The sequence below is a fragment of the Salvelinus fontinalis genome, chromosome 7 (genome assembly GCF_029448725.1).
Source record: "Salvelinus fontinalis isolate EN_2023a chromosome 7, ASM2944872v1, whole genome shotgun sequence".
Classification (NCBI taxonomy): Eukaryota; Metazoa; Chordata; class Actinopteri; order Salmoniformes; family Salmonidae; genus Salvelinus; species Salvelinus fontinalis.
In genome coordinates this window covers 28286144-28305376 of record NC_074671.1, presented here as the reverse complement: position 1 = coordinate 28305376, position 19233 = coordinate 28286144, and the positions used below count along the sequence as shown (strand labels likewise).

General features: G+C 43.1%; 1 protein-coding gene across 2 annotated transcripts in view; it reads right to left on the bottom strand.

The window, feature by feature from the left end:
• Window positions 1-8420: 8420 nt before the first annotated feature.
• LOC129859334 (cadherin-7-like) overlaps window positions 8421-19233 on the bottom strand; it is a 119936-nt gene continuing 109123 nt past the window's right edge. For both annotated transcript variants that reach the window (XM_055928979.1, XM_055928980.1), the window contains exons 11-12: window positions 14483-14734; window positions 8421-10668 (exon numbers count right to left, since the gene is read on the bottom strand). In XM_055928979.1, coding sequence (XP_055784954.1) covers window positions 10154-10668; window positions 14483-14734 — 767 coding nt within the window. In that variant the 3' untranslated portion in view covers window positions 8421-10153. The remainder of the gene's footprint in view (window positions 10669-14482; window positions 14735-19233) is intronic.

Here is a 19233-nt window from a genome sequence, read left to right as displayed (position 1 = left end):
CAACGTGATCAAGACAAAGGAGATGATTGTGGACTACAGGAATAGGAGGATCGAGCACGCCCCCATTCTCATCGATGGGGCTGCAGGGGAGCAGGTTGAGAGCTTCAAGTTCCTGGTGTCCACATCACCAACAAACTATCATGGTCCAAACACACCAAGACAGTCGTGAAGAGGGCACGACAAAGCCTATTCCCCCTCAGCAGACTGAAAACATTTGGCATGGGTCCTCAGATCCTCAAAAGGTTCTACAGCTGCACCATCGAGAGCATCCTGACTGGTTGCGTCACTGCCTGGTATGGCAACTGCTCGGCCTCCAACCGCAAGGCACTACAAAGGGTAGTGTGTACGGCCCAGTACATCACTGGGGCCAAGCTTCCTTCCATCCAGGACCTCTCTCTATACCAGGGGGTGTCAGAGGAAGGCCCTAAACATTGTCAAAGACTCCAGCCACCCTAGTCATAGACTGTTCTTTCTGCTACTGCACGTCAAGCGGTACCAAAGCACCAAGTCTAGTTCAAAAAGGCTTCTTAACAGCTTCTACCCCCAAGCCATAAGACTCCTGAACAGCTAATCAAAGGGCAACCAAGACCCTTCTTTTACGCTGCTGCTACTCTCTGTTTTATAATCTATGCCTAGTCACTTTCACTCTACCTACATGTACATATTACATAAATTATCTTGACTAACTGTTGCCCCCTGACATTGACTCCTGTATATAGCCTCGCTTGTTATTTTACTGCTGCTGTTTAATTATTTGTTCCTTTAATTTTCTATTTTCACTTATTATTATTTTTTCTCTTAAAACTTCTTAAAGCATTGTTGGTTAAGTGCCATATAAGTAAGCATTTCACTATAATGTCTACACCTGTTGTATCCGGCGAATGTGACAAATACAATTTGATTTGATTTGAGATGGTGAAGCGTGATTCATTACTCCAGAGAACGCGTTTCCACTGCTCTAGAGTCCAGGCTGATTGGTGGTGGTGCTTGTGCTTCCTATCACTCAGAAGTTATGTAACAAGCTAAGGAGACAACAATGCCTGCCATGGACATGGCAGGAATCAGATTTGTATCTGACTTCAAACCACATACCAAGCTGATTCTATGCGCTTTTTGGCTGTTCAGACTGCAGGAAAAAGAACCGATTCAAATCAGATATGCAAATAAATAGGATTTGAGTCACTTCAAACTGCCAATGTGAACAAGGCTAAAGTTACTGGTTCCCTCCTCCATGTCAAACACTTGGATTCAGGAGGCGGGATTATTTATTTATTTATCAAAGTGCGTTTTTTGTCAGGAATGCCTTCTGGAACACGTGAACTTTCATGTGCCTTAATAACAAGCTTGTATGCCATCTGCAAATATGAATAACATTGTTAAATTACAAGCCCAGTTAATTTTGCCACGAAAAAAGACAGGAACCTTCCCGCGAGCCATGATTGGCTGAGATAATGAATGGGCTGGACATGCCGGGAGATGAGTTTGGATTGATCTGCCATGTAGCATGCTTCTGATACTTTTCTCAACAACATTGATGCCCTGAATTTAGCAGGCGCTATTGACAGATCAGTTGGAAAAAGTGATCGGCTACTTTCTGCACACGCCACGGTCAGTGTGAACCGGAGTGACTTGACACAACGCTGGCCAAGCAAGATGTAGCTACAAACAAAACGGAGTTAAATGGTTCCAGTCTGCCATGAAGCGTTCATCCATGTATACTGGTAAGAGTCTAGCTCCATTTTCAGATATACGTTTCTAATTTAGTCAGAAAGTTGTTTTTATTGCAAGTTAAAGGGTATTGTCAGTTAGCTAGCAAACGTTTGCTCGCTCAATAGCTAATGTTACGTGTATGTTCTGTGTAGTAATTTTATTCGATTCAGAATCCATTTGCATTGCTAGTTATAGCCTAATGTTAGCTATCTAGTTTGTTAGCTTTAGCTACCTGCAGATTCATACTACAGCTATGACAATTTTTGTATTGGTAGTAGTCTGATTTGGGATTATGCCGGTTCATTGTTAAGCTATCTAGCTACATGTAAAAAATAAATTAAAAAAAGACTCCACTTCTGCCGGATTATTACATGACCCATCAAATTAAACAGGTGTGTCTGGGGGTGATTACGGCCATCTATTGTATTTCAAGAACATGTGTACATGTCTAGACAATAGTGACCCATCCACTTAGCTAGATGTGGCTGCGGGGTGGTTATAGTATTTCCTTCACATGACCCATCAATTTAGACAAGTGTGTCGGGTAAGCGTAATCTAATAATGATAAAATATTGATAAAATATTTTTATCTGTACGTTTTCTGTTTTTGATATTGCTACTATGCAAGTAAACTCTTCACTGTAGCGTTTACACCTTCTGTATCCTGTGCATGTGACAAATAAATGTAGATTGAATTTAATATAGTGTGTGTTTTTACCACATGGCCTCACATGTGAATCCTTAAAGAGATGGGTGTGGCTAAGGCTTAAGAGGGTGTGAACGATGCTGAATGGCTGTAGATAAAGAAGAGCTCTCCAGTAGGTTTACCAGAATATTCAAGGCCATTTTCTCAAAAGTTGGGTTACAAGTTTATCATCTTTCCAAGCAGAATTACTATGCCATTGTTTCCCAACTGCAGAGTATGATATACCATTTTCTAGCTGTCGATCTCTACTTTTATCCAATGTAAAAAACACAATTTCAAATTTTGCTACTTAAGACCGAATCGAGGCGGTCGGTCACATATGTGAAAACGGCATGTTTCTATGTTTTGTAGTAAAAAATATAAAGGACTCTATTCAATATGCATCGCGGAAGTTCAGCTTTACAGTGTGATTGAAAATGAAAGGCAATGATCCCGCTTTAGCGGAGAATGCATTAACAGGAAAAGCTGCATACGTCGGCTCAATTGGAAATGATGTCAACCTTTCTGTCGCAGAATGACATCGTCTATGATGACATCAAAAGTTAAAACAATTTTAAAAACAATGATTTTCAAGCACTTTGAGATTCAGGGTGACATGGGGAACAAGAAAATACCCTCCCTCTGGCTAAAAACTTGTTGCAGGTTTTGAAAATCCATCAATCAAATGTATTTCTAAAGCTCTATTTACATCAGTAATTGTCACAAAGTGCTTATACAGAAACCCAGCCGAAAACCCCAAAGACCCCAAAGAGCTAGCAACACAGATGTAGAAGTATGTTGGCTAGGAAAAGGTCTCTAGAAAGGCAGGGACCTAGGAAGAAACCTAGAGAGGAACCTGGCTCTGAGAGGTGCCCTCTTCTTCCGGCTGTGCCGGGTAGAGATTATAAGGGTACATGGCCATTAAGGCTGCATCAAAATCCCAGTTTTTTACTTTTACTTCTTTAAAAAAAAACTTTGTTCTCATCTTTTCAACCACAGATCATAGAAATGCGCCGTTTTCACATACATACACACTGGGATGGTGCTGGAGATAATGAATTTGAGGTTGAAAAGTGGTGGAATTACCCTTTAACTAATAAAAAGCTTCTAATTTCTCCTGCTGGCCCGCTCCCGTCTTTAGTACCCTCTCAACACAACTCTGTGATGTCATTATATCCTCTCGTGCTACAAGGCCTCGTGTTACATGGAAATTCATGTTTCGATAATGGGTCAAAATTGAATTCTTTTGAAGTTTCTTATTCTATTTAAATTCTTGTAGAATTATTTCAAATGTTCTACTTTCTTCTACGTCTTTGGTCTACTTTTGGAATCCTCTAATACCCAGGGCGCCCAAGGAGTAAGCTGTTGCACTCACGCCTCACAAGATAATTATTTATATTGTGCAGGTCTGGGATCAGTCTAATTTGGGTGGAACCGTACACAGCCCTCAGGCTTGACATTATTCTCGCTGAAGGCCCGGGCACTGTGAGAGACATTGAGAGAAACAGAGAATAAAACATAGTGCTGCAAGGCCCTTTGATCCTACTTTCCCCCATTTTCTCTTGTTCAAAGGACCAGCAGCGAGGGGAGAAAAGTCACAGTCGAGGCGGAGGCCGTCTCCCTGCTAACACAGAGCACCCTGGGATGGACGGCCAGAGGTCTAGGTGGGAAGTTTTGTTTGTGAAAAAGGGAAAAAAATAGAAGACTTCAGCTATGAAGTTTTGTTTCACGCTGGGTCAACTTGGAAATCAATATTCACTGGTTTACATTGATTAGATTGATTTAATTGATTAGACATTTAAAAACATATATAAACCATAAGGGCGCTCCAGCTAGTAACACATCCACATACAATTTAAGGAAACCATCAAGGATAACGCAATAAAGCATAAAAACTTATTTCCATTGTGGTCCTTTTGAAGAGGGAAGGGGGAAGGGGGAATGCAGCAAAATTAGGTGGCAATAGTAGTGGCAACAGACAATGACAGACAAAATTGTTAGATAATTAGTACAATTCTCTTTCCTAATAAACAACTATGGACAGGTACATCTCCCTTGTCTCACATACTCTTAATATAATAAACAATCCCTAATAAATACTAGACAATCACAATATGATTAACAACAGGCAGCAAAAGGCAGTCCATATGCTATCCCGGGCATATTTCTTCTTCCTATGAGTTGGGATCAATCAGCCAATGAAGAAGAAGAAAATTGATTACTTTAAAATGGAGATAGACTCAATGGTACTGCCCATACTTTCTCGGACTTGATAATGGCACAGGTGAGTCCTCTATCTATCTTTATGGCATGTTGTTCACACGTGTATATGCCCTTCATTGGCTATAATGGTCCCACTTGGTCTCACATCCTCCTGCCTGCCTATCCATCTTTGAGGACATGTATTTCCATTGTTAGAACAGTCTCTCAAATTTCTTGTCAATATAATAGACAATCTTTGTTGACATTAAAAACTGGGTTTGGCTAGATGGTATACAGCTTTTGTCAGATTTGACCTTTCATAGCAGGTTAGGAGAACTTTCGCAGAAGGTATCAGGAATTAACGTAGCAGGTTAGGATAATTAGGTTAAGGTTAGGAAAGGGGTGAGGGTTAGCTAAAATGCAAAAGAAAGCTCTATCCCTTCTAGACATGACCTTAAAAACGCTTCAACTTCTCACATGCCAACTTTTCCAGCAACAGTTCATCCTTTTCTTTGATTTGTGTGTGTCAAAGAAGCAAACGTTAGTAAATAGACATGTATTTCTGTTTAACTGTTTTCCCTAATGCAGGCGATTGTTTTGAGTCATCTCATGATTGTTTGTAAACTTATTTGTGGCTCCCGGAGTGCAATTCCCTTTATTCTTTTGGCGGTAAATTTGGTTGTAATAATATTTGACGAATGATGTTAATTAGTGCTAGATATCGTTGGTCTGAGTTATGAAATTACTTAAAGCCCCCCTGAAGTCTTTTTAACTCCCCGAAATATAGTTTTATTATTTATTTCCCTGAGCCTCCTTTGGCATTTGAAATGCTCAGTCTGATCGTGTGGGCATTAGGAAACAAATTTTAATATATTTACATGCACAGCCCTGATTGGCTGATAGGCTGAACATACCAAGAGTGAAACCAAGGAATATCCAACTCTCAGAGTCCTTCCTTCTGCCAAACCATCTTACCGTGGTTCTAGAGTCAGCCAGAAAAAGCCAGAAACAGCAAAAAGTCAGCCAGAAATGGCAAAAAAGATTTATAGAGTCAGTCAGAAACAGCAAAAAAATTGACAGTGAATGTTATATTGAGAAACCTGTTTACCATTACAGAAAATTATTTTAACTGCAGGCAGCCAATAGGTCAGACTCCATTATCAGTGTTCCAATGGAAATCTTATAAGGAAGAAGATGTCCGTCTACCCTCCCTTGTCTCTAAATATTGCCCACTCCTCATCAGAGCAATTTGTTGGTGATAAAGGGTTATGATAACATGGAACGTCAAGGGCCTGAAAATACCCCCCCGAACCACCAAGCCTCAGGGACCAGCAGGGTGTAATCTGCCACGGTACAGATTGAGCCCCTGATAACATCATGTTCCTGAATGCTCTTCAGTGCCCCCAGGCTCTGGTCTCTGGAGACACACTTTCCTGATTTTGATTGACAGGTGCAGTCTGGTCATTATCAACCATCGACACCATATTAAAGGCTGTTATTTGAAACTACTGTAGAAAGTCAATACCATCTCTTCAAAAAACATAAGATTACTGTCATTAGTAAGTATGTATGTCCAAGAGTAAGGTTTTATTACAATGGTAGAATTATGAGAAATGTACTGGGTGCGGATGGATCACCAAGTGACTGCTCTACAGTACAGTATGACACTCAAATAGAATTCATTTTTCATTGTGAGACTATGAGAGGGGGGTTTGAGGAAGACGAAAGACATTCAGCCTGATTATGAATGTATGTGACATGACAATTAATCATTCCTGTTTCAACATGCAAACGGGCTAGGTCTCAGGATGGTACTGTGTGTCTGTGGCGTGTGGTATATGGTGAGTGTTTGGAATAGACTACGAGTCTGCCTCAGTCAATGAGTCCAAGCATCTAGTAATAAAAATCCAATTATAATGTTTAGCTCAACAAGAATATGATGGAGTAGCACTTTGATGTGAATTAGACATTTCTGAAAGGATTTGTTGTCTGTTAATTGTTATGGTGCCGCACAACACATAATTTATTAATATTTTAACTAATTTAACTAATTTAACTGGGATTCAAGGGCAGATTTGACTGCTTATAACTCAAACAGTCTTTGACAAATCTTTCTAGATTTGTTCATTAGATTGTGAAAAAAGTTAACCAGTCGTTGGCTCTTTGCATTACAACTCTTGAGTGGCCAGTACGACAAGGTACTGTAAGTAGCAGAACCAAAATGAACATGCTTATCTTTGCTTTTCACAGCCCATGGTTCATATTCCTCAGATGTTCTCCCTTTGCTTTTCTTCAAAGCTTCAGAAACTATGTCAATACCTGTAAGGAGAGGGAGCATATTTACCGGCCCAAGTGGAGATGCATAACAACCTCATTGCCTTCTGTTGCATCACAGTGAATTACGGTACTGTCAATTGTATTCATGCACCTCGGCGAACTGTCGAGAAAGAGCCCGAGAAGCTACCTCTTCTCCATATTGCATCACAAAACTTTATCCATACAGAGGAAACCATGCAGTGTGCTATTTATACGCAAATTTCTTCCTGTGTCAAATCATCTTCGCTTACCGAAATTCGGTAATGACAATGATTAAAAACAACAACAACATCTTATTAAGGGCTGAAGCATTATAGATTGTGTGCTAGAAGTATAAAGGACATGTCAGATTGAGCCTACACATATTTCCGTGAATGCAGTCTCCGCGGCCACAGGGACATTACCTTTAATTGTCAGTCGCGCTATAAAGCTGAACTTCTGCAATACGCATTGAATAGAGCCCTAAGACTTTATATTAGGGTTCTGGTCTGATTAACTATTCATTGTAAATAGATGGGTTTGGGGCACTGGGCAATTGAGTGCAGCTATTTCTCACTGTAGAGCTGGTTTATAAAGCTCTCTGTTCCATATTTAGTTGATTAAAGGGAAGGTTCCAGAGGCCAAGGTATGGTTGACACTGGACTTGAAGATAACCTTCAACCAATCAATCAACCAGATATGACATCTCATATTCAGTAGTTTAAAATCAGAAAATCCCGTAAAATCTCCATTATCTTTACTGCAAGTAAATTGGATGATTTCCTCCTTATAAGGTAATACAAATTTGCATTGCTGATTAGGCCAAATCTATATCTTTATGGTTTGATAAATAATAATTACTTTCAAAGGGAAATCGTGGTAAGCACTATAGGTAATGCCTTCATAACTAATGACTGAGCAATATACAACCCCCTGGTGTCTCTCTCTCTCTTTCTCGCTCAACACACAGACACAAACACACAGAGTACACACACACACACACACACCATAGGGAGTGCAAAAATGTGTGTGAATGCGACTGTTCACATGATCTGACCAGAACTATTTGCACACACAGATAAGAGGTTGATCCCACCACAGGAGGAGCGCCTGGCTAATTTGCAAAAGGCTCTTTAAGAGGGTCGACAGTGTGCAAGCGATTCATCACACACGGCTCCACATAGCGTCAAGTCTGCCACTTTGTCTCCAATGGGCCTTTCAAGTACAAAGCCTCATCGAGAGGAGACGTGAAACAAATAGAAAACTCTCTCTCCTCCTCCCTCTGTACCCCCCCGCCCCTCTCCCATCTGGATCCCAGAGTTGTGCAAAGGCAGAGAAAATGTGTGTGTGTGTGTGTGTTATGCCTGCTGATATTCATGCCAGGCAAAAAGGCAGCTCTGCATCTCCATCTCCTCAAACAACCCATCATTTATTTCTCTCAAAGCATGTGGTTCACCTTGATAATGTAATTAAACACTGACATATCCTAGATGTTTTAATGTTCAAAAGAACTGAAAGAAGTCCCCTCAGTCTTTTGAGGAACTGAATGTCCTTTTTATTGTCAGCAAAAAGGATAAAAACATCTGCCACCATCATATAATTCTGCTTCTTCAAAATAAATAAGAATACTTTTTTTGATTAACATGTTGACTTCCAATGGGAACAGTTCAAAAGGCATTTTGTTTGAAAGAAAATGCTCCCTTTGCCCCCCGTATTCTCGCCATACAGTGTGTCCTTTATAATCAATGAACAAAATGTGCACCATTCTGCAGAATAATTTTGGGACAAGCTGATTTACTGCAGTTACTGTGAGCAACAGGAAATACTTGTTGTTGTTGCTGTTATGTAACCATAGCCGCTGGAAGTAGGATGCTGAGGGTGCTGCAGCATAAAAAAATAAAAAATAAAAATCGGACTAAAAAGAATATATTAATACAAATATTATTTTTTTAAGTCTCTCACAAAAGTAATGAATGCACTGGGTCTTTACTAGTCCTGTATTAATGGACTGATATAGCCGTCTATAGCGTGCACAAAAACATTATGCCCCCACCCCCCTCTGCGAAAAATAAATAAATCGCAGCACCCCTAAATATCTTCCTGCAGCTATGTGTTTGACCCATCTCAGCCCAGCACAAAAATCCATTCAAACAAGCCTTCACTTTATTCAAGTCTAAGTTGCAAGTATCTTCCACGGTCCAACACAACGTCAACTGAATTCCTTTGGGCAAGAGTAAATGTTGGACCGTGAATTCCAAATTCCTTTGCAAATAATGGAAAATACTTTATTTGAAGGTTCAATCCGGATATGTATTTTCCATCTCAACCATAATGTTACATCATTGTTATTACATCAGTATTACATAAAATTGGACTTGGCAAATAGAAAGAGTCAGGCCTAAGGAAAATAGACTCAAAAGGCAAACACCACATAGTAACATCTGTAAAACGTTATGTTAAGAGGAGAAAGAAAACACTTTCCTGTACCTATCGAAGGATACACACAGATCAGTTGCATTACTTTTCTCAGACCACAGTACACACAATTTCTTGTAGACACGAGGTCAGATTTCAAAACTCTCAAGAATTTAACAGTAGTGGTTCCTCTTCAACCGATCTGTACACTTGACTACTTGTCACAAATAGCACTGAAGGATATGACTGACTGATTTCTCTTGGTTTGTTTTTTCTCCGCGAGTCTGTGACTTAATAAGAGTTTTTCCATCGTAATCTGAAAAACACCAAACAAAAACAAAACATTGACACTCTTGACGACTTTCAAATGAATAGTTGAGTGACTACTCTACTGCCGGGGACCGAGCACTTTAGGAGAAAGTGTATTTTTTTTTAACAAAAAGAGCAAGGGAATGCATCAAAACAAGACTGCTGGGTCTGTGCCCATCACAGGAATGAGAGAACAGGTGCCTCCACATAAATATACTGTAGCCTACCACGTACACAGTCGATTGCTGGACCCCAGCCCAACTTTGAAACCTTTTAATGTCTTTGCTCACAAGGTTTCCTTCTCAGTCAAGTCACTTTTGAAGTTACATGTCAAAACTTGCCAAGTCACCCTTTTTGAAAATCCAAAATCCAAGGCAAGTAAACAAACCAAACCTTTTAAGTCAAGAATTTTTTCGTTTCTTACTTTTGTTCTCAGACTCTCGCACCCTGCACTTTGGCAGACTAGTTGTTAATTATATTTTTTTATTACAATACATTACTATTGTTGATTTTTGTATAAGTTCGGGAAAATGTTGGCTATGAGAACACGCTTTTGCCGTCGCCGTACAGGTCGGCTAGCTTTTTGAAGCGTGGCCCCCAGTTGCTGAGATAGTCGTAGTTCTGCTCTGAGTCTGTACTTAGTGACTCCAGGGAGCTTAACGACTCAGCTACAGAACCATTCCCCTCAAAGGCGTACGTCTGCAAAGAGTCATACGGCGGAGCTGATGGATCAACATCTGCGTCCTTCAGACGGTCCCAAATGAACTCTCGGAACACCACGTTGTCCGGCAGGGTCTTGTAGACGGGAACCGAGGAGGAGGATCTCGGGTAGGGGAAGAAGGTGGGGGTGTCAGGGGTGACGTCTCGTCGGACCTTGGGGTCTCTGATGACGTTGAGGTTGCGGAGGGCCACCATGTCGAAGGCCTCAGTGTCCTCCTCTCCTCCACCTTCATCGTCGTAGCGGACGATGTTCTCCCTCACGTCCCTCTCCTCCTCCAGGATCAAGGGCTCCTTCTTCCTCCGACGCATCGACACAATCAGCAGCACCATCACTGAACAAGGAAAGAGAAGAGTCTGAGTCCATGTTTATTAACCATCAGCATTAGGATACTTATTCAATATAAAGGCACAGTACATTTGGATGATAAATCTACAGAAAATAATACCCCATATTTGATGAATGTGAAAATAAAACATTGAAACAGCGTCTTTGCATCAATACATTTCTCTCCTCCATCCTCCATTTTGCGCACCACTTCCAGACGGACAGAAAACTTCCTGAAACCAGAATTTCTGAACTTCTAGGCACCCCTCTCCAATTCCTTGTCCCATATATTATTGCTGAAAATAACTCTCCACACCGAAGCAAACTGGCAAATGTCTAATGATCCTTCATCCATCAACGTCGCACTGGTGCCAGTGAAATATCGTCATTGTGGGACCATATTTCTTCCATTTGCTGCGTCTGGCTTCCGCGGGCTAGAGAGAAGGGCCTGGGAAAGCGAAGGCAAACACCGCTTCACACCTCGTAATAAGAGAGCAAATGGAGAAGCTGGAAGGGGTGGGGGTGTTACATAAAAGGCTCGGGGAGACACTGATGAATGGAGAGCCTTTTGACTGCTGTTTGGTGACTGGCTTCTGAATGCATGGCTCTAATAGCTACAGTGTGTTACTACTCCACCCGTGGATCTACTCAACCATGGTTTCATCTGTCAATACCACTGGTCTGTATCCCTCACTACTGCTACTACCACTACTTCTGGCCATTATTTGGAATGTTGATATAATTCTCTATGTGTGTAATTGTATAGCTTTAGTGAAATGCTATGTTGAAAGATGACACATCCCTTGGAATCAATGAGGAGAATAGTACATTGGTTCACCTCTGATTGTATAGGAGCTTAAGAGCTCTTCAGATTCCATTCAGTTCGGTAACGCTTTTCCAGATGAATCATGATATGGTGGCACAATGAAAGAGAATATCTCAATTGCTTTCCAGCAAAGCTTTTTAGGGTTGAATACCTAGAAGGCGCTATGCTGTGCCTCATCATCACATACTGGGTGTTGGCCAGGAGCCAATCATGCCTTACGAGTGGCTGCAGGAAGATGGCCAAGCATACAAAAGAACCCACTGTGACAGTCATCAAGCGGCTTCAATACAATGACCACCACACTAGACATTATTCAGCCAGCCTTCATATTAATAAATACCCTCTTTAGAGTGGATCAACACTGTATAGATGCAGATGGTAAACAAAAAAAACAAAAAAAATCTATTTGATGTTATCCTGGATTTGCTGTAATTGAATTGTTTAAAAGATCCATCAAGCACAATCAATACTGTGCAAGCAGAGTTTTCTGTGCTGCCATGGCTCTCCTTGCTAGTGTACATCATTATAATGAACTGAAGCAAGAAGACCCCTCCTCATCATCACCACTCTGCTTGCTTAGCTCTGTCTAAACCGCAGGCTGATTATACATTGGCTGTGTCACTCACAAACCACAACCCTCCCATATTGCTGCATAATTGTAAAGACAACTACATTCTGATGACAAAAGGACTAATGGACACATCATTATATTGACAATATGTCTTATGGAGACAATAATGTTTGTCAATAAAATGATACATTTGGTGTATTGCCTATACTCAACTAATTTAGATCACAGATAAACAAACAACTTGTGTAAGGGGAGAATACACTACGGTCTACTGCTATGTACTATTACATAAGCATAATTATCTCTTGCTTTCCCAGTAGTTGTGTTAAGCATCACTAATCACTCAATAAGTCACATACGAGTAGTTGGGACTGTGGTCCTCCACTTTTTCATAGTCAGGCAAATTCAGAATTAGAGTGGCCAGGGTAGTGAGAAAATAATTTGGTTTGAGTGACAATAGTCATGGCAACAGAAGTCTGGCACTGGGGGGGTGCTACTTAAAAGCCCTAATTGGTCGTGTCTGACGCATCACCTGCCTGGACCTCAAAAAATAAAAAGGTGCTAAATCGTTTCAAATAATGACTTGCCAACTTTCTTTTGCAGTTTCAATGTCACTATGACCATGGGGACATTCATCTCCAAAAAGGATTTAGATGACAGCTAAAAATCGAGGAAAAAATATTAGATTTTGAGGGTGTACAATTTAGTGGAAGACAGAGGACATGTCTTCTAAATGATAAAAGTAGATGTGTTACTTAATGTCATGTGGACCTAAAACTAATGACCGTCCAGTTTGTTAGAAAAACTACATAGCCAACCACACACACACACACACACACACACACACACACACACACACACACACACACACACACACACACACACACACACACACACACACACACACACACACACACACACACACACACACACACACACACACACACACACAATAGTCACACAACTATATGATAGGTAAGTGAGCTGGTGAGTGGTTGAAACTCATGGACATTGTGAAGTGGGCTCTTATCAATCAACAAAGAAAACAGGTTGGTACATCTCAAGGAGTTGCTGTTCAATTTTCACCTGCCATCTTAGCCACCCGTCATTATAGCTACTCTACTCAGTGATGAAAGATGAATAGAAGTTGTTGGTGTGGGGATGGAGGCCCTGCTTTTCTTTGATGAGAGAGAGAAGAGCGAGAGCGAGAGAGCGAGAGATTGTGAGGTCTGTTCTACTCTACTACGGCTGGAGGACACCTGGACTGACAGCACCTGAGGACGACAGCAGCAGCACCTCTGGTCTTTTTCTGAGCTCTCCTCTCAACCAAAACAATGCAATCACACGCAATCACATCCCCAATTACAGGAGCGCAGATTGAAATAGGCCTTGATGGAGGCACGCAAGATTTGGGAGCCAGGTCGGGAAGGGTTGTGCACAGGGTGTTAATGCAAGAGGGGGTGGCAGGGAGGGTCAAACAGGGAGAAGGGGAATGGGGTGATATAGAGAATGGGGAAAAGGAGACAAAGTTAAGCAGCACAGACCGATGGAGGCAGACAAGGACACGTGCGCCCACGGACAGCGTACTCACGCAGACACAGAAACAGACACAAACAGACAAACACGCACACATTAGCAATGCTGGGTTCAGAGCCCCGCCACTACGTCTTCACCGTGTTCCTCTTTCAATATCTCATTCATTACAAAAAGTATTCTCCTTAGCAATAAAAATTAAGCACATTTTTGCGAATTGAAATGAAAGTGAGTTTTGGCTGGCCCTATCAAAAAAACTAAATGTTTGTTATTGTATATTCTACTTAGACTCCATCTCAGTGTTCGATAAAGTTCACCAGTGCATTAAACTCTTCTTCTGACTGTGCTGTGTTATAAAACCCTTGTCTCTGGATTTCATGGGCAATCATTTGCTGCTTAGTTGATTCAATCTAAGTGAAATCATTAATAACAAAAGCTCACAGCAAATGTGACTAGTGTTATCATCATGAGAGACACACGTCATAAACCCAGGTACAGTCAAAACCAGCCCAAAATGTAGAATCCTATACCCATACCCTGTCCCTATACCCACAAAGACATTACCATACCTACACACACACATCATGTGCTTAATAACAAAAGCTCACAGCAAATGTGACTAGTGTTATCATCATGAGAGACACACGTCATAAACCCAGGTACAGTCAAAACTGTTACATAAACTCTTACATAAACATTTAAAATAAAGATTATTCAAGAACTGAAGACAACATAAGAATGTGAATATGCCCAGGTTTTCATAGCAAATTGATAGGTTAAACATTGCTCCAGGCATGATGAAAATCTGTTGACCTATGTAGACCTGTGAAGAATCTGTGTATCTCAAACATGCACACTGTCTCCGGTAGTTGACATCACGGTTGTTCTTACCCAGGAGTGTAATGATGCAGCCCAGAATAGCGACAAGGGCCCCTGTACTGAGGCCAGCAGGAAGTGTGTACGCCACCGCCCCACATGATTGGGCTACGCCGTCCGAGTCACAGTCACACACGCTCACTGATAGGGTGTTGGTGCTACTGAGCGCGGGGCTTCCACTGTCTACGATCAACACGGGCAGTCGGTACAGCACCTGCTCCCGTCTTCGGAATCCTCCACGTTTCGTTACGATGGACGCCGTGTTGTCTGGAAGGGAGTACAATGATGAGCCAGATCAGTCAGGAAGAAGGAAGAAGGGAAAGAATATTTAGAGATCAAACCCTGCACAGTCCTGATACAAGCTGAAACAGTACATTGTCTATATTAGGACAGCATACAGACTGAATGATTGATATAATCTACATACAGTATATATTTAACTGTGGTATAATTAAGCAATAAGGCAAGGGGGGTGGTATATGGCCAATATACCATGGCTAAGAGCTGTTCTTATTCATGACGCAAAGCGGAGTGCCTGGATACAGCCCTTAGCTGTGGTATATTGGCCATATACCACAAACCCTCAAGGTGCCTTATTACTATTATAAACTGGTTACCAACGTAATTAGAGCAGTAAAAATACATGTTTTGTTATACCCGTGGTATACGGGTATGTGAGCCAATCAGCATTCAGGGCTCGAACCACCCAGTTTATAACAATGAGTATATACTGTTAGCATATACTGAACAAAAATATGAACGCAACATTTAAAGTGTTGGTGTCACGTTCCTGACCTTATTTGCCTTTGTTTTACTTTGTTTAGTTGGTCAGGACGTGAGCTGGGTGGGTAGTCTATGTTATGTGTTTCTATGTTTTGGTTCATTGGTAATTAGCCTTATATGGTTCTCAATCAGGGACAGGTGTTTGACGTTTCCTCTGATTGAGAACCATATAAAGGTAGGCTGTTCACATTGTTTGTTTGTGGGTGATTGTCTTCCATGTCTGTGTATGTCGAACCACACGGGACTGTTTCGTTGTCGTTCGTGTATGTAGTCTGTTCCTGTTCGTGCGTTCTTCGTGTTATTTATGTAAGTTCCATGTTCAGGTCTGTCTACGTCGTTTTGTTGTTTTGTAGTTTCCAAGTGTTTTCGTGTTCGTCTTTAAATAAATCATTATGTCTTCATTCAACGCTGCATTTTGGTCCGACCCTTACTCCTCCTCCTCATCCGCGGAGGAGGCATTAGACAGCCGTTACAGAATCACCCACCATCAAAGGACCAAGCGGCGTGGGAGTACGCAACAGCGATCGCAGGAGTCATGGACATGGGAGGAAATATTGGACGGAAAAGGTCCATGGGCACAGCCAGGAGAATATCGCCGCCCCAAAGAAGAGCTGGAGGCAGCTAAAGCTGAGAGGCGGCGATATGAGGAGGCAGCACGGAAACGAGGCTGGAAGCCTGCGAGTCAAACCCAAAAATTTCTTGGGGGGGGGGGGCTCTGGGGGAGTGTAGTTGGGTCAGTCAGGAGACTTGAGCCAACTCCTCCTGCTTACCGCAAGGAGCCGGTGAGGGCGGAATTGGAGGTGAGTGATGCAGAGACAGTGAATGAGTTAATGGGGAAATTGGAGGAGAGAGTTATGAGGGATGTACTGGTTTGGTGCATGAGGCACGACATCCGTCCGACTGAACATGTTGGTGAGTTGATGTCACCGGGAACAGCTCCTTATACTCGTCCTGAGGTGCGTGCTAGCCGTCTGGTTAAGACAGTGCCTACACCACGCACCAAGCCTCCTGTGCGTCTTCAGAGTCCTGTGCGTCCTGTTACTGCTCCCCGCACTAGCCCTGAGATGCGTGTCCCCAGCCCAGTACCACCAGTGCCAGCACCACGCACCAGGCCTACAGTGCGCCTCAGCCGGCCAGAGTCTGCCGTCTGCCCAGCGGCGCCTGAACTGCCCGTCTGCCCAGCGGCGCCTGAACTGCCCGTCTGCCCAACGGCGCCTGAACTGCCCGTCTGCCCAACGGCGCCTGAACTGCCCGTCTGCCCAACGGCGCCTGAACTGCCCGTCTGCCCAACGGCGCCTGAACTGCCCGTCTGCCCAACGGCGCCTGAACTGCCCGTCTGCCCAACGGCACCTGAACTGCCCGTCTGCCAAGCGCCGCATGAACTGCCCGTCTGCTCAACGGCGCCTGAACTGCCCGTCTGCCAAACAGAGCTTGAACTGCCCGTCTGCCCAACGGCGCCTGAACTGCCCGTCTGCCCAACCGCGTCTGAAGTGTCCGTCTGCCAATCGACGCATGAACTGCCCCGTCTGTACTGAGCCTGCAAAGCCGCCCGTCTGTACTGAGACTGCAAAGCCGCCCGTCTGTACTGAGCCTTCAAAGCCGCCCGTCTGTCATGAGCCTTCAGAGCCATCTGCCAGACAGGAGCCGCTAGAGCCATCTGCCAGACAGGAGCCGCTAGAGCTGTCCGCCAGACAGGAGCCGCCAGAGCCTTCTGCTAGATAGGAGCAGCCAGAGCCTTCCCTCAGCCCGGAGCTGCCAGTAGTCCAGAGTTGCCTCTCTGTCCTGAGCTACCTCTCTGTCCTGAGCTACCTCTCTGTTCTGAGCTACCCCTTCAGTCATGAGCTACCCCTTCAGTCATGAGCTGCCCTTCAGTCATGAGCTGCCCTCCAGTCATGAGCTGCCCCTCAGCCCGGAGCTGCCCCTCAGCCCGGAGCTGCCCCTCAGCCCGGAGCTGCCCCTCAGCCCGGAGCTGCCAGTAGTCCAGAGTTGCCCCTCTGTCCTAAGCTACCTCTCTGTCCTAAGCTACCTCTCTGTCCTGAGCTACCTCTCTGTCCTGAGCTACCTCTCTGTCCTGAGCTACCTCTCTGTCCTGAGCTACCTCTCTGTCCTGAGCTACCTCTCTGTCCTGAGCTACCTCTCTGTCCTGAGCTACCTCTCTGTACTGAGCTACCTCTATGTCCTGAGTTATCTAGGGGGGGACCGGTGTTAAGGTTCCTAGACCAGGGTCGGGGGCGAGGATCGCCACTCGGAGGACGCTATGGAAGGGGACAGAGACAGTGGTGGAGTGGTGTCCTCGTCCTGCGCCGGAGCCGCCACCGTGGACAGATGCCCACACAGACCCTCCCCTTGCGATTCAGTTTTGCGGCCGGAGTCCGCATCTTGGGGGGGGGGGGGGGGGTACTGTCACGTTCCTGACCTTATTTGCCTTTGTTTTACTTTGTTTTGTTGGTCAGGACGTGAGCTGGGTGGGTAGTCTATGTTATGTGTTTCTATGTTTTGGTTCATTGGTAATTAGCCTTATATGGTTCTCAATCAGGGACAGGTGTTTGACGTTTCCTCTGATTGAGAACCATATAAACGTAGGCTGTTCACATTGTTTGTTTGTGGGTGATTGTCTTCCGTGTCTGTGTATGTCGCACCACACGGGACTGTTTCGTTGTCGTTCGTGTATGTAGTCTGCTCCTGTTCGTGCGTTCTTCGTGTTATTTATGTAAGTTCCATGTTCAGGTCTGTCTACGTCGTTTTGTAGTTTCCAAGTGTTTTTGTGTTCGTCTTTAAATAAATCATTATGTCTTCATTCAACGCTGCATTTTGGTCCGACCCTTACTCCTCCTCCTCATCCGAGAAGGAGGCATTAGACAGCCGTTACAGTTGGTCCCATGTTTTATGGGGTGAAATAAAATATATCAGAAAGTTTCCATACGCACAAAAAGCTTATTTCTCTCAAAATTTGTGGGCAAATTTGTTTACATCCCTGTTAGGGAGCATTTCTCCTTTGCCAAGATAATCCATCCACCTGACAGGTGTGGCATATCAAGAAGCTGATTAAACAGCATGATCATTACACAGGTGCACCGTGTGCTGGGGACAATAAAAGGCCACAAAAATGTGCAGTTTTGTCACACAACACAATGCCACAGATGTCTCAAGTTGAGGGAATGAGGAATTGGCTGCTGACTGCAGGAATGTCCAACAGAGCTGTTTCCAGAGAATTGAATGTACATTTCACTACCATAAGCCACCTCCAATGTCGTTTTAGAGAATTTGGCAGTCATAACATTTTGTCAGCAGGTGATTGTCAAGCAAATAACTGCCGGTCTCATGGTAATTAACCATTAATTAAGATAAACACATTTAGCGTCTCCTGGCTTTCACGCATAGCCTACAATCAACTAATGAAGACCTTCGGAACATCTACATTTGAAAAAGTCTAATAAATCCATGTAATATAGCCTACACCTTCACAAAAAATCCATGATTTGATCTGGTCTAAAGAAACATGATATGAAGAAAATGTAGTCTATTTCAGAAGAACAGGATAGCATACTCTGAGTTGTCCTTATGTTAGGCCCTGATGTTGCTGTGGGCTACACTAGTTGATTTAAGCAGACAAGATTTGCTTAGAATTCCGTGGCATTATTTTATATTATTTTATAGTTTGAAGAATACAATTGAACATAGCTGACAACATAGTTGTGATACAAATATTGGGCTATATGTTTCGATTTTTAATACATCTAAGGCTGCATGATGCGACTAGAATTAGGATTTGAAAAAAGTTATATGAAAGGCATGAGCTCTGCTTAGTTTTTTTGCACAGGCTGTAGACACCTCGTCAGTCTCTCATTTACAATTTGACAAGCACTTGATAATGCCTCGAATTTCCCGGCTGCATCCCCTTTGTGTGGCCGTAATGCCCTCTAAAAAATCCATGCCTTTTGCGGCCAGTGGTCGTTGAGCCCTTTGGCCGACTACAATAAGTA